At 43.4% G+C, this 15,406-nt stretch overlaps 1 protein-coding gene across 4 annotated transcripts in view; it reads left to right on the top strand.

Moving 5' to 3' along the window:
• The first annotated feature begins 2,124 nt into the window (after window positions 1-2,124).
• Window positions 2,125-15,406, top strand: part of LOC134614961 (trafficking kinesin-binding protein 1-like) — a 39,008-nt gene continuing 25,726 nt past the window's right edge. For 2 of the 4 annotated variants that reach the window (XM_063459253.1, XM_063459251.1), the window contains exon 1: window positions 2,125-2,310. In XM_063459253.1, coding sequence (XP_063315323.1) covers window positions 2,205-2,310 — 106 coding nt within the window. In that variant the 5' untranslated portion in view covers window positions 2,125-2,204. Of the gene's footprint in view, window positions 2,311-12,043; window positions 12,122-14,248; window positions 14,615-15,406 lie in introns of those variants that run through there. The other 2 variants (XM_063459250.1, XM_063459249.1) reach the window with 2 other exon arrangements.

Here is a 15,406-nt window from a genome sequence, read left to right as displayed (position 1 = left end):
TGTCCCCCCTCCCCTTCAATCACATGAGAGAGGTGTTTTACTCTCATCTTGGTGCAATGAACCACTTGTATTGTTGTGGTGTGTGAATACATGGGTGTGAATACAGCTCCTCTCCCTCAATTGCAACCCATATTACCCACGCCACAGCCCCTTTCCCAAATTGTAGCCATCAACCTACTTCAGCCCCTATCCCCCCCCCAACATTTTCTAACCCCCAATTTACAGCTCATACTCCCCACTACAGCCCCTGTCCCCCACTACAGCCCTGTCACATTATTCAGCCCCTGTCTACTGGCTTTGAAAGTGTAACGTTTTTGTGTGTGTGTGTGTGTGTGCCAGTATGTCTATGTGTGTGTGTGTCAGTATGCCTGTAACAGTGTGTGTGTGTGTGTGCCTGTCTCTGTGTGTCTGTTTAGGGGACTGTCCCCCCTCCCCTTCAATCACATGAGAGAGGTGTTTTACTCTCATCTTGGTGCAATGAACCACTTGTATTGTTGTGGTGTGTGAATACATGGGTGCATTTATTTGGAGGTCATTGTGTGTGTGTGTGTGTGTGTATATAAAGAAGTACTTTTTTTGTGGAAAGTGAGTTTGTACATAAAGAGATACTTGTGTGTGTATACAGGATGCATTTGTGTTGGCATGTGTTTGTTAATGCAGTGAAGAATTTGCTTGTAAAAATAGGGGTGTCTTTGTGTGGAGGGTGTGTGTGTGTGTGTGTGTGTGTATATATATGTGTATATATATATATATATATATATAAATAAAATGACATTTACACAAACCCTCCATAAAAAAGGTCAATTTTTATGATGGGTCAATCTGTGTTTATACAGAGATATGTTAGTGTGTGCTTGCGTGCACATGAGAATCGAGGGGTGAATTTGTGCGTAGTCTTGTAGATGCCTGAAGGCCGGAGTGTCCGTGTTTGATGGCAAGCAGCAATGAAAGCTATAGTCCTAATTTAAAGACAATGGCACACTAAAGAGGTCAGATGTCCTGTAATGGGTGCTGTTATACCTGATGTTTCTGATCACTTGTAGATGTTTTGCTAGTAGCGTTTGTTGCTGTACTGAGTTCATGACGTGCAGCTAGTCACGTCCCTGTCTCCATAGGAAGGAAAACAGGTTTCCACTAAATTACTTTGACTTGTTTTGCCAGAGGAACTGGTACCCAACATACAGAGAACCGATGTGATGGCTTGTCTTTTTAGAGGGGTTTGTGCCGTACTTTGAATAAGGGAACATTGAATTAGTTTTGTTTCCAGTTTGTACGCTGGGCGTTCTGCGTATCAGAATGCAATTTTAGATTGTTTAAGCTCAGAACAGATATACAAAAACATACAAAATCTGATCGAAGCCATTTCTTTGTCATAAACAACACAATCTATTCTAGAACATCAAAAGGGTGGTAGTTGGAGATTTATGTCCATTTTCATTTCAGGGGTTCTGTCTCTTTAATGCTTAGTAATATATTAAATGGTTATACGTGGTTTTATCAAGAAAAAAATATTCCTAATTCAAATGCACTGTAATTATTTCTGCTTTGAACTAAAATGTAGGACTTCAGCTGATAATCTCTGAGATGGGATGCTTATATCAAGGGGACTTTAGACACTATAACCAGTATCATGAATCGGAATGGTAATAGTGCTTACAGTGTCCTTTCAAGATTTTTTTTTTAATAATAATAATTAATAAAAATTGATAATCTTATACTGTGAATCTAAGTGTGCATTGGTAATATTCTGTGAAATATTATCTTCTACTCAAGAGACAGGGGTGCAGAATTAAGGGCAAACTGAGCTCATGCATGGAATAGCCATAGAGTGTGGGACGATATAACAGTGGCTGTATGGATACAAAGACCTAGGTAGGCAACCTTTGGCACTCCAGATGTTGTAGACTACATCTTCTATAATGTTTGTACAGCCATAATACTGCCAATGCATCATGGGAGATGTAGTCCACAAAATCTGGAGGGCTGATGGTTGCCTACCCCTGATCTGGATAAACTTGGAGGTGGTTAATATTGTAATAGAACTGACCTATAAGAAATAAAGCCTAGTCAGATCCGGTACTCCTTTTTATTAATGGTGACTTGGTTTCTCCACAGATGTATGCACCGGTAGAGATGTCCCGGAGGTGGAGATCATCAGTCTTCTGCGAGAACAGCTCCCGCATTACACACTGCGCGCAGATACCATGTTTGGCTATGAGCATGACGACTGGCTACACACTCCTATCCTACCCACCGACCTGCCCTTCAATCTCACCTCCGAACAGATAGAGGAGACTCTCAAGTATTTCCGTGAGTTACAGTAGGAAGGGACAACTGCGTTGTTAGACTATGTATATTTTATTTGTCCTGATAGTATGTGTCACCCCACTCCAAGATCTCCATATGTTTCTCTGTTTGTTAGAATTTAACTTTCCCATTTAATCTAAAAAAAGTTTTTTTTTTTGTTTTAGTTTTTTTAAAAAGGCATTACAGGCTGGGGTTGACACAATATTTATATGAATTATATATGTATTTTTAAAAAAAATGCTTCCATAATACATTCATTCAAATAAGAAGAAATAAACAGATACACACACACAGTTGAAGTTCATACATCTGCCGTAAACACTGCAAAGGGTTTCAGCCAATCACGATCTTCCTACAACTTTCTATAGAAGCATTTAGCTTGTCCCATTAACCCCTGCATATCCAGGCTCTCTGCTCTGTACAAGTACTTGTGAGGAACTAAGGAAGTATCACTTCCTCCTGTGAGATATTTGGGTAAGGGGATGGGCTTACAGTTGCAGTGATTTTATTGCAAATTGCTGTAGTTCTAAGACACTTTGTACAGACAGGTAGTCTGGGGAGCTCCTGGCAGCATAACCAATGCAAGGAGCATTCGTTGTTATGGTGTTTGTGTTATTTTGTGCCGTCTTTTAGTCAAATTAAATAATGTGATCTTTTGGATATTATGATGACTTTGTTAGGAGACTATCTAGTTTTTCTCATATTATCCTGTGCTGGTGAGATAAAAAAATAAATAAATTTGAGGTCGATATCCATTTTTTTTTCCTACTCAAAAAACTGACCGTCTGTCTTTCGTATATGCTTTGCCATCTGCACCTGTCAGTCAGCATTATAAAAAGCAAAGGCAACGAGGATAAAAACATGGTAACAATTCAATATGTGCCTTTGCTATGCCAGGACTGAATCGGATTGTAATGCCAATTGCTACATCGTTAATATATTGTTGAAAGGTAAGTCATTTTCGTTTTATTAATTTCTTCAATTTCTATAAAAGCGACAGCTCCCGTTTACGGTAGTCTGTTTTTGGTTATTTTGAGGATTAAGTATGTCACTGGTATGTACTACTAGAACACATTCGAAAACGAGTATATTTCATTGAAGTCATGTATGCATACGGCTAATCTAATAACGCTACAACAATTCTCTACTGCAGCAGAGGTGTATATAGGGGGAGAAACCTGGTGAATATTATGGGACCAGCTTTATATCCGTTTTCTTACGGACGTATTGGTATTTTTTTTAAATATACTAACTGCGATGGGTGTCCAAGTGTTTATAAATTAATTGGTCTACAGAGGTAATTTAATATTGCCCCACAGCCATTTTTAGAAGACACTGTGATTAGACGACTCCCTGTTAATCTCTGGAGCAGGTGGGATACAGTTATAGGGTACAGAATTGTTTTGACTCGTGTCCCTCGTCCTCGGGCGAGGCGGGGGAGGGAGTGAAGGGGTGTCCAGGTGCCTGTTTTCAGTTGTAAGTCAGTGAGAGGGCAATTGTGAATACAAAACAAACCTATTTCTTATCAGCTACAGGGAGTGCCCGAGAACCAGTCGGCTTGTTCATTATGTTTGGACTTTGCTTCTATAATCTACTCCTTGCTAATTCACCTGCAGAAAACTAAACTAAAGGTGTTTATTCGCTAAATCTGGAATTATGAGAAAGTGACTCAAGACGATTGCAAATTTTAGGCAGAAATAATCAAATTAGAAAAATTCTCTAACTTAGCTCTTTTACTAGCTCGACTATTTTGGCCTGAAATGTTTTAATCCGCACTTGTGATGGCTGTAAAAAAAAGAAAAATGCCCTAATTCTAATTGCATCCATTTCTCTTTGACTAATCTACGCACAAATAAATATATATCAATGGGTTCACCAGTTCTTTTGACTGATCACCTGCTTTGTAGCTACAGTATCTATAAATTCTCAAATACAATTATTTTTATAGCTCCAGCATATTCCACAGCGCTGTACAATATGTAAAAGAAGACTAACAATTCTAACAAAACATGTTTGTCATATGGATAAAGTAGATGAAGAGGTATCGGGTAGAAATACACGTGACATTGCTCCTGATAAACACTTAAACCGTCTGAGCCCCGTTAATTCTGGATCTCGCCTGCTAATGTCTGGGTTTCTACAAGCAGGCTGCCTTGTATTGATGTGGCAAAGACTCGATGCATGCTGGGAGGTGTTTGTCTGAATTCCTGACTGACAGCCTTGCTTCCCTGGTTCTACCTCTATATACAGCTGTCCCACTAGACTGTGTATGTGCTTCTCTGCACGTCACCCATGGCGGGAGCTCTATCTCCAGCAGTAAGGAGGAGGAGAGGAGAGAATGGGCCCTAAAGCAAATCTCTGTCCTAAATCTACATGACAAAAGTGCTATCAGCTTTTGCAGAGCTCTAGGGCATGAAGCACAGCATCATGGGACGTTGCTCACATGCAGTGTACTGCCTGCACTTGTTTTCCAAGTCATATTGCAATTTGATTTTCAATGTTCTGATATTAATAATAATAACAAAGTATTTAACGAGGAAATGGTACGTTTAGGGGATGTTACTATTACCCAATGGTACTCATTCTATCTACCTCGGAAGGATGAAGGGCTGAGTTAACCCTGACGGTATTTCTATCGATGATGCATTAGCCCACTAAGCTAGTCACTGTTTAGTGAATAAATGCCTGTTTTTACTGTATCTTAACGTCAGACTCAAAGCAGGATATTCCCTAATCAGAAGTCGCGAAGGGTCGTTAAGAGGATTAGTCCGGCTGATGCCTGCTAACCACAGAAGAGCTTTTCAGTAGTATCTGTTAGTGGATAATACTTCACTGATCGTCAGCCGAGGGTTTCCAAGCATACGTGGGGTTTATTTGCTAAACCCCAAAGTTCCAGAATATGTTAAAGGTATAAAACTATTGGGGTTCGTTTACCCCAATAGTTGAATTATAGCGAATTGAAAAGCAACAAGTAAGAATCGGCGTGAATTAAAAGTGATTGTAAAATTTAAGTCCAAAATAGCTGATTTGGATAATATTCTCCACGTCAATCATGCTTTCTGTTTGGCTACTTGGGCCTTAATTCTGAAATTCACTTTGAATTCTCAAAATGTCTCACTTTAGTGGATAACCCCCTAAATTATGAAATGTGGCAAATATAGCTTATTTGGAAATATTGTTGACTTCATGTTGTGATTTGGATTTGAGTTCACTGCAAGGTGGTGTCTAGTGGATAAATACGTTGTTAATACTGTAACGGTTCCGTGCAGGGCCGGCGCCACCTGTAAGGCGACCTAGGCAGCCGCCTAGGGCGCAACTTACCAGGGGGCGTCGGATCCCTGCCCCCGGTGCGCCTCCTCATGCTGCGCCGCCTGAGCGCTTTAACAAGCCCCAGGCGGCGCAGCACTGCTGCATGGAGGGCGGCCGGGTTTCAGTGACCGGCAGGAGGGAAGCGCAGAGCGCTCCCTCCTGCCGGTCTCTCCATGTAGCGTGGCCGGGCGGCGCGGAACCCGGGACAGGAACCTCTGTTTCCTGTACCCGGCCGCCGGCGGACTGAAGGGAAGCGCTCACTGAGTGAGCACTTCCTGTCAGTCCGCCGGCGGCCGGGTACAGGAAACAGAGGTTCCTGTCCCGGGTTCCGCGCCGCCCGGCCACACTACATGGGCAGGAGGGGGGGGGGAATAACGGACCACTATGGGAGGGGGGGTGGGGGGGGGATAACGGACCACTATGGGATGGGGGGTGGGGAATAACGGACCACTAGGGGAGGGGGGGTGGGGGGGGAATAACGGACCACTAGGGGAGGGAGGGAGGGGGGGTTGGATAAGGACCGGGGGGGGGGGTGGATAAGGACCATGAGGGGGGGAAAGGACCACTAGGGGAGGGGAGGGAGGTAAGGACCACTGGGGGTGGGTAAGGACCAGGGGGGGGGTGGGTAAGGACCAGGGGGGGGGGGCTAAGGACCAGAGGGGGAAAGGACCACTAGGTGAGGGGAGGGAGGATAAGGACCACTAGGGGAGGGAGGGAGAGGGGGGGATAAGGACCACTGGGGGGGGTAAGGACCAGGGGGGGTAAGGACCACTAGGGAAGGGGAGGGAGGATAAGGACCACTAGGGGAGGGAGGGAGAGGGGGGGATAAGGACCAGGGGGGGTAAGGACCACTAGGGGAGGGGAGGGAGGATAAGGACCACTAGGGGAGGGAGGGAGAGGGGGGGATAAGGACCAGGGGGGGTAAGGACCACTAGGGGGGTAAGGATCATGAGGGGGGGTAAGGACCACTAGGGGAGGGGAGGGAGGATAAGGACCACTAGGGGAGGGAGAGGGGGGGTTAAGGACCACTAGGGGAGGGAGGGGGTGGATAAGGACCACTGGGGGGGGGGGGGTAAGGACCACTAGCGGAGGGGAGGGAGGATAAGGACCACTAGGGGAGGGAGGGAGAGGGGGGGATAAGGACCACTAGGGGAGGGAGGGGGTGGATAAGGACCCCTGGGGGTGGGTAAGGACCAGGGGGGTAAGAACCACTGGGGGGGGGGGGTAAGGACCACTGGGGGGGGGTAAGGACCACTAGGGGAGGGGAGAGTAAGGACCACTAGAGGAGGGGGAGGAAGGACCACTAGGGGAGGGGAGGGAGGGTAAGGACTACTACGGGAGGGGAGGAGGGAGGAAGGACCACTAGGGGAGGGGAGGGGAGGGTAAGGACCACTAGGGGAGGGGTGAGTCAGGACCACTGGGGGAGGGGGTTGAAGGAACACAGGGGGAACAGGGGTGGGAAGGTAAGGACCACTGAGGGAGGAGGAGGGGAGGTCCACTAGGTGTTTGGGAGAGGGAGGACCACTAAGGAGGGGAAGGACCACCAAAGAGGGGTAAGGAGGGAGGACTACTAAGGAGAGGGAAGGAGGGTAAGGACCACTAAGGGGGGGGGGGGATTACCACTAAGGGGGTGGTGGGAGTAGGGGAAGGTCTACTAAGGGGTTTGAGAGAGGGAGGACCACTAAGGGGGGGAGAGGGGAGTGAGAAGACCACCAAGGGGGGGACTGCAGAGGGACAGGGGGCCAAGGGAGAGCACTAAGTGAGACACACACACACACACACAGAAACATACAATGCATTCCTACTCACACACAATACATCCCTTACGTTCTCTTACATAATTAATGCACCCCTTACAGACACACACTGCATTCAATTACATACACAGAAACAAACCTTGCACCCCTTACACACACACACACACACACACACACACACACAGAAACATACAATGCATTCCTTACACGCAAACACACACTACATCCCATATAAACACACTACATCCCTTACACAAATTGCACACATAAAAAATCCCCAACTCATGGATGGGCCATGTAGGTGGATTTATGGGTGGGCATTGTAGGCGTATGCCCCCTGGGGGCCCAGACCTTGAGCTGTGTAAGGGGCCCTAAAAAATTGAGCTGCTTCCTGTTCGTTAATTGTTGTGAGCACTGTTAAAAACAGTCTCCAGAGAGCCTCTTCTACACCAGACCTGTGGAGCCAGACTGAGCCCATCATCAGCCTCTTGTCCTCATCTGGTGCTAAGTAGGCAATCCAATATATTATTAGTGGCACTAATCTCTAATTTACCGCACATTAAATGGATACTATAGTCACCAGAAGCACTACAGCATAATGTAGTGGTTCTGGTGTCTATAGCCTCTGCCTGTAGGCTTTTTAATGTAAACACACTGTCTTTTCAGATAAAAGACACTTTGTGAAGACTGGCGTTGGCCCATATGGCAGAGCATATGGGCGGGGCATTGTGATGTCACATGGTGGGCAGGACATATGGGGGGGGGGCGGCAAAATTGTTTTTTGCCTAGGGCGGCAAAAATCCTTGCACCGGCCCTGCGTGTATGAATGGATTAGCCTATCTTGACTGCAGTTTGTCTAAAACCTGACCACTTAATTACTTGTCCTTCACGGTCCACACAAATTAGACTATTGGTGCTTACATTTCTTTTTTTTTTTTTTAAATAAAATGTATTGTATATTTTGTGCCATTCTCACTATAGAATGTATTGTATGCTATAGGCATTTGACCCTAACTGCATGCATATTGTAGCTATTTTTGTTTTTATAATTTACATTTTTATTAAAGGGACACTGTAGTCACTATAATTATTTCAACTCTGTGAATTGGTTATAGTCCCCAGTCTCTGTCCTTCCATCCTTTGTTATACCATTTTTGAGCAGTTTAAAAATAAATAGGGGGTCCCTGGCCACCCACAGTACGGCCCATTCTGGAGGTGTGACTGGGGCAGATATTACACACTTCCTTGTGGTCATACCCTTTGTACGTTCTGTTTGAACTCTGGTAGGCTAAAAGCAGTCAGTTGACACTCTCAGCCAATCAGAGCCACCCATTGCTGCTCAGGCTAATACTTAATTCTTAGCTAGAGCACAGCACAGAGGGGGGCTGCTGGGGCTCTCATTTAGTATTGAAACATAAAAACATTAAAAACAGTTTAATGTTGAATTAAGTTATGGCAAGACTTTGTGAGCCTGTTCATCCCCCGAGCTGACCGGCTGCCTGAGAGCAGAGGTGGGCAGCCAGGCTCATGGAGGGCTGACTGGCGGGCGGCTTACTGAGCGTGGAGGTGGCAAGGGAGGGAGCTGTAATCTCCCTCTGCGCCATCCAGTGATGCCAGGAGCCGGAATATTGCGTTGTAACGTCCGGCCCCCCGAGTGACTGTTGCAATATCAATGTTTGTCTGTCAGTGTGTGTGTCTGTCTCTGTGTCAGTCTGTGCGTGTGTGTTTAGTGACCTGCCGTCCTCCATTTACATGGGAAAGGTGTTTTTACTCCCCTTTTTTTCCCATGCCAGGCTAGTGACGCTGCAACTGGCCCCAACTCGGTGGCTGAGATCTGTGGGAAAGCATTGGTGGACTATTGCGCATGAGCGGCAAAACACCACACTGCACCAATCAACTTCTCCTCATAGAGTCCCTGTGGGGAGCAATAACGTGTGCAGGAAGCACCTCTAGTGGCCGTCTGAGCGACTGTTCCTAGAGATGTTACTAGGCAGAAATGTAAACTCTGCCTTTTGTCTGATTTTAAGGATTTTCAGAAATCCATATAAGAACGTAGAAAAAAAGATCCACTGATAATTTTGGGTTGTTTTCTTTTTATTCGGCTCAAGGATAATCAAATATAAAATAGATATATTACAACAAGGTGGACCTTCTCATGAATGGAAGGTTGCCTCATTAAAATAGGTAGAGATAGCTATTGGGCAAAGGTGGAAGTAACAGGGGAAAACAAAAAAGAAAAATAGTTGGATGTGACTTAAGTAACAGTAGCCATCCTTGGTGATATTATAAGGCGTGCCTGTTATGCTGCGGGAAAAAAAGGTCTGGTTGCCAATGACTAAGTGCCACAACATGCATGAAATGCGTTGGGCGCTCATTCTTTTCCATTGGTACTGTGCTCTTCCCTGTTGCGAATTAGAATTATTCAAATGAAGGAATTACTTCACTTAACAAGTTGCATCAGGAGGATTTGGTACTTAGGACTTCCTTTTTCACTTTGAGGGTGATCTGATGGAACGTTAAATCTAATTTGTCGTCCAATCAGTTGTGACCAGGTCTTTGGAAAAATAGTTGAATCTTGCAAAGTTGCTGTCGGCTTCTCCATTTTAAGGCGATACCAATTTCCATCTGTGACTGTGCGGGTTGGGGGATATTTCCCAGTTATGTACTAAACACATGTGAACTGCAGTGGTATATGCAGAAATTGCATTTTTAATAAGGTCCTGCTTCACTAGAAAGCTCAATATATTGATAAGGTCTGCTATCTAAAGCCAAACATGGGTGTGGGGAAATATAAAGTTTGAGTTAAGCTTTTCTTGGCAAACCGTAACTGAAAAATAGATTGAACAGCGTCAACATTCCCACCAGGTAAAATGTATCATTATTTTTTTTACTTATTTAAATGTACTCTATAGCGTTAGGAATATAAATCTACCGGTACATGTCTTCATGTCCCTGTTCGTTTAAGGGACCCCCAGTGTGCTCTGTAAACAACAATAATAATAAAAAAAAAGAATAATTTTTCTTACCATTTCCCCATCACCGAGTCTCCCTTTGTGCTGCCGGATGTTCGTCCTCGTGGTCCACTCTAATGCTCCGTAGACACAAGCACGGGACTCCCTGCAACCCGCCACTGATTCTCTTGTCTAAGAGAATCATTGAAGGCAATGATTCTCTATGACAAGCCCTGACTGCACTGCATATGTGAGCCTGATGTCACGATATGCCTGGGTATGAGAGCCGGGAAGGAACAGTCCAGGCTCCGTTATCTAGAGCAGTGTTTCCCAACCCAGTCCTCAAGGCACACCAACCAGTCCAGGATTTAAGGATTAACCAGTTTTGTCTAAGGTGGTTTTTCTTTTTTTTCTAAAAACACCTTAGACAAAACTGGGTAATCCTTAAATCCTGGACTGGTAGGTGTGCCTTGAGGACTGGGTTGGGAAACACTGAGGGCCTTGCCCTCTTTAGTTCGTAATGTGACGCAATCTGATGACTTCTTCACCTTCCAAACAATGATGTTTTAGGTTCAGCCAAATATACATAGTAAATATCACCAAGAAGTGATTTGCTAAAATATTTCCTGAAATCTGTTGTGGAATCTTCAGGGACAAAGAACTTGATACCGAGTAACAAACCTTTTGTTAATTCTTTTTTTTTTTATTTTTTTATTCTAAAAAGGTTCCGAAGCTCCATTCTTGGTGACTTTGTAAACATCACTGTCATGTTAATTACAAATTGCATGGGCTCCCCCACCCCTCTCACCGCATTTAACAATTCAAGATCATCTTGTCTGAAGCTATTAACCCCCTGATGTACCCGTTCCATGCACATTCTTTAGAGAGTAAAAATAAGGGTCTTGCAATTTCAACTGATCCACAACACAGGACGGCTTGATAGGAAGGGGTGGTGGAGAGAGTTCATGGTTATACCTATTTGCATATAAATATGGCCTTTTCTCTAGGTCAAAAAACTATTGTTCTCAGTCTCAAACTCTTACCAGGATAATTCCGTTGTGGAGTTAACAAAACAATCCCCTCCTCTGTTCTCCATCCACTAGGATTCCCGCAACGTCCAATGTATATGCAAATCGCATGTTTACTCCCAATATGCCTTACTATGATGTTTTATAACAACCAATCAGATTGCCCCATTATTCGGTATTGTTATACCAAGTTGTCTGATTTTATTATTTTAATGCGAGAGATTTGTAGAACAGTTATATTTTTGTTTTATTTAATTTTTTATATTTTTATATTTTTTCAGTTTTTTGGGGGGGCATGTCATGAGCATGCCACTATTTACAGAAAGGATAGCTGTTATATGATGGCCTTCTGTTTGAAATAGTGAAGGAATAGATTGTATAAACTATCCCAAGCCCACCCAGCAGAGAGAACTATTAAAATCATTATTTATAAAACGCCAACAAGTTCCGCAGCGCTGTACAATGGGTGGAATATCAGATACGTAATTGTAACCAGACGTGTTCGATGCACAGAAACAGAGGGGTTGAGGGCCCTGGTGAAAGCTTACATGCTAGAGGGAGTGGGGTATAGTCACATTATGTACCTTTGTACCCCTGTACTGTGTCTACCTGTTGACTATGATTACATCACAGAGTCAGTGAGAGATGGCTGTGCTAGTGTTTGGCTGCTAGCAAGACAATCATTTGGTGACAGGATGGCTCTAGGACTAAATGTATCTGTATTTGATTTAAACATTGCAGCAGCGACATTTTAATGATATGTATAAAGGTAGGTAAAGAGAAATAATGCTTCTACCATTACCTATGTGATAGCAGTTTTTGACATCCTGGAAATTAAAGGATCACTATAGTGTCAGGGAAAACAAAGCGGTTTTCCTGACACTATAGTGCCCTGAGGGTGCCACCACCCTCAGGTTCCCCCTCCCGTGGCGCTGAAGGGGTTAAACCCCATTCAGCCACTTACCTTAATCCAGCGCCGAGCTCCCTCGGTGCTGGTGACCTTTCCTCCCCCGCCGACGTCAGCTCTCCCGTCTGACGTCAGCGGAGCCGAATGCGCATGCGCGGCAAGTGCCGCTCGCGCATTCAAAGTGTCCATAGGAAAGCATTTCTCAATGGTTCACTATGGACGCACTGCACGCTGGATGCGTCGCACATGCGCCTCTAGTGGCTGTCTGGAAGACAGCCACCAGAGGCTGGCTTAACCCCATATGTAAACATAGCAGTTTCTCTGAAACTGCTATGTTTGCATCTGAAGGGTTAAAACCTGAGGGACCTGGCACCCAGACCACTTCATTGAGCTGAAGTGGTCTGGGTGACTATAGTGTCCCTTTAAATATTACAACATAGAGTACTTAATTTGGGACTCTGGGGCCATGTGCATCCCCTTCTTAGTACATGAGGATGATGTTATATATTAAATCACCTGCCTGGCAATTAACAGGAAATGTTACTATGTCTATATAAATGTAATCTACATTTCACCTTTCCATTTTAAATTCTTAAGTTGAAATATACACATACCTCCAAAGTGTCCCTATTTAGGAGGGACAGTCCCTATTCTGGACACAAATCTCTCTGTCCTCCTTTTCCATCCTAATGTCCCTCTTTTCTAGGAGCTCTATATTGTTGGTGTTTCTGAGTGTATAACTCACAGCAATACTACTCACAGTAATGTGTCTTTAAACTACAATAAATGTGTTTAGAAACCAGTTTGTGATAATACATTTAATTAAATAAATTATTAGTAAGTCACCTAACATTTCTCAGAACAGCCCGCACCTGGTCCCACTCACACCCCTACAATTACAGTATCCCTCTTTGTCCATTTGAAATGTTGTGATGTGGTATGCCGTTGTCAATATCCAGCGAATGATGGACTGCTAATTCTGAGTTCCCTCGGTTGCTGACAAAGTAACCTTTGGGACCAGAGTGCGTTTCACTGTCTATCTGGTTCCCCTTGTATCTCAGCAATAATAATTTAAAATACAGGAGCATTAATTGCACACTGATTTGGAAAGTTATTATTTATTTATAAAATATTTTACCAAGATGGAAACATTGACATTTCTCTCGTGTTCAAGTATGTCCTGGGTATTGGTCAAATAGGAATCTCAGATCTACAGAGCTTGTTTTACTAGAACTGTTTTACTTCGTTTTGTATGACGATGTAGGCATTTGTATTATGGCTTGTTTTGTCATATAGTATATTTTTCTGTAATTGATCCCATTCATTTTGGAGAAGTCTGCGTGATTTGTTTTTCATTTTATACAATACTGTGTTTCAATAATTTACAGTATTTATATCCTACTGACCTCTGGATTCCGAGCTATTTATAATTTTTTTTTTTTTTTTTACACTTCCCATATTTGTTTTGACACGTTGTAGCCTGGAATTTTGTTTTGTGTTCATTATTTGTCATAATTGTCTCTGTAAGTCAGCGTTTGTTTTGCTTAATATTTTAACTCCGGAAATGTGAATGTGAGTAATACAGTGTCACACTTTATAGGTGTTTGCCTACGTGTGTGTCCGTTACAGTGTGTTTGACACTGTGTTTTGCTTCTAAAAACGTACTGTTTATTGCTGTGATAAAGCAGGTGGAATGATTGATTGTCAGAGTTTGGGACATACCACTTCTTTCAGAAGGCAGGGGTAATCAACTGAGACTGTCTGTTGATAAACACAGCTGAACAGACCCCCCAACTATCCCATGGCATAAAAGAAGAACGGAAGGCGTGGATTGTTTTTTGCATGAGAAAAAGGCTGCTTATTTTAGATTCAGGGTGGAAACAATTTTGTTTTCCAGTAGTGTCTCCCCCCCCCCCCCCCCTTTTTTTTTTTTTTTTTTTGCTGTGGGTTTTCCCAGCAAGGTGTAAATATACAGAGCCACTAGGAATAACAGTAGTTGCAGTTCTGGCTAGTTGACTTCTGAAGTACATAGTATTTCATGGTCTTGTACATAACCCCACCATTGCAACAACTTTTTCAACCTCTGATGCCTACAGATTGGAGTCAACAGGATATGAGCAGGCTCGTCTCCGAGACCTGCATATATTCAAGGTCTCTCGGCCCTTGTGATATTTTCGTATGGGTCCATATTCCTCATTGAATTGGAGATTTTGGTGAAAGGTCCAGATATTCTATATTTCATTCGTAAAGCCGCCATGGAGGTCTGGAGCTGTTCATCCTCCTACGAAGACGAGTGCAATGGAAACACAATTTATGAAACCGACTCTGATTTTATGGGGGACGACATGGAAGAAGGTAAACGAGAGTGATGACCAAAAAGCCATTTTTATGGCCTCTATTTGGGTAGAGCATTGTGCCTACTATCCAAAAGTACAAAATGCAATCTGCGTTGGATTATAAGCCTCACAAATCTTTGTCGTCTTAGATTGCAAGCTCTCCTGTCAACATGCATCCTGCCTGTTTAGTAACACATGGCCATGAATTAATTTGCTTGCAACGAACGACATGGCCTTAAGTTCTGAATATCACTATTTTTTTATTATTCTAAAGTGCCAACATATTTCATATTTCAATGTGCTTTAAAAATGATTTATTATAAATCCGATTTGAGCAGTACACTCCTGGATTTATAAGTTTGCACACCTCTCAGATCTGTTGTTTACAAATTGTTAGCAGACATTGTTTTAATCTTTAACTTGTCCGATATTGCTGTCTTTGTGATAATTGTCGAACAGCCCCTGTTCTGTTTAGCCTACCTGAGAATTGAAGTAGAATAGATAGATTTGAGGTTTTGCTGAATTCAGCAAAACGAGAGAGAATAGAAGACCTGACTTGCTTTGCCAGCTGTCTTTTTATATAACCTCATTGTAAGTTTATGGGTGGTGTCAGGACCCCTCACAGCACCTTATGGGTGTGCTTACTTCTTGAACGATAAGGGTGAACAGCTTTGTGATCAAATTGATTAATGGCAAGCAATTGTGTTTTTTTTTCCTTTCTAAAAAAAAAAGTCCAAATAGGGCTTAGCCTGCTGCTATCCAATATAGATCTTAAATATCTACTATTAAAAAAACAATTACCATCTTAAGA

The sequence above is a fragment of the Pelobates fuscus genome, chromosome 6, assembly GCF_036172605.1.
Source record: "Pelobates fuscus isolate aPelFus1 chromosome 6, aPelFus1.pri, whole genome shotgun sequence".
In the NCBI taxonomy this organism is placed as follows: Eukaryota; Metazoa; Chordata; class Amphibia; order Anura; family Pelobatidae; genus Pelobates; species Pelobates fuscus.
Note: the sequence above shows the minus strand (reverse complement) of the source record. Positions and strands in the feature narration are given on the sequence as shown.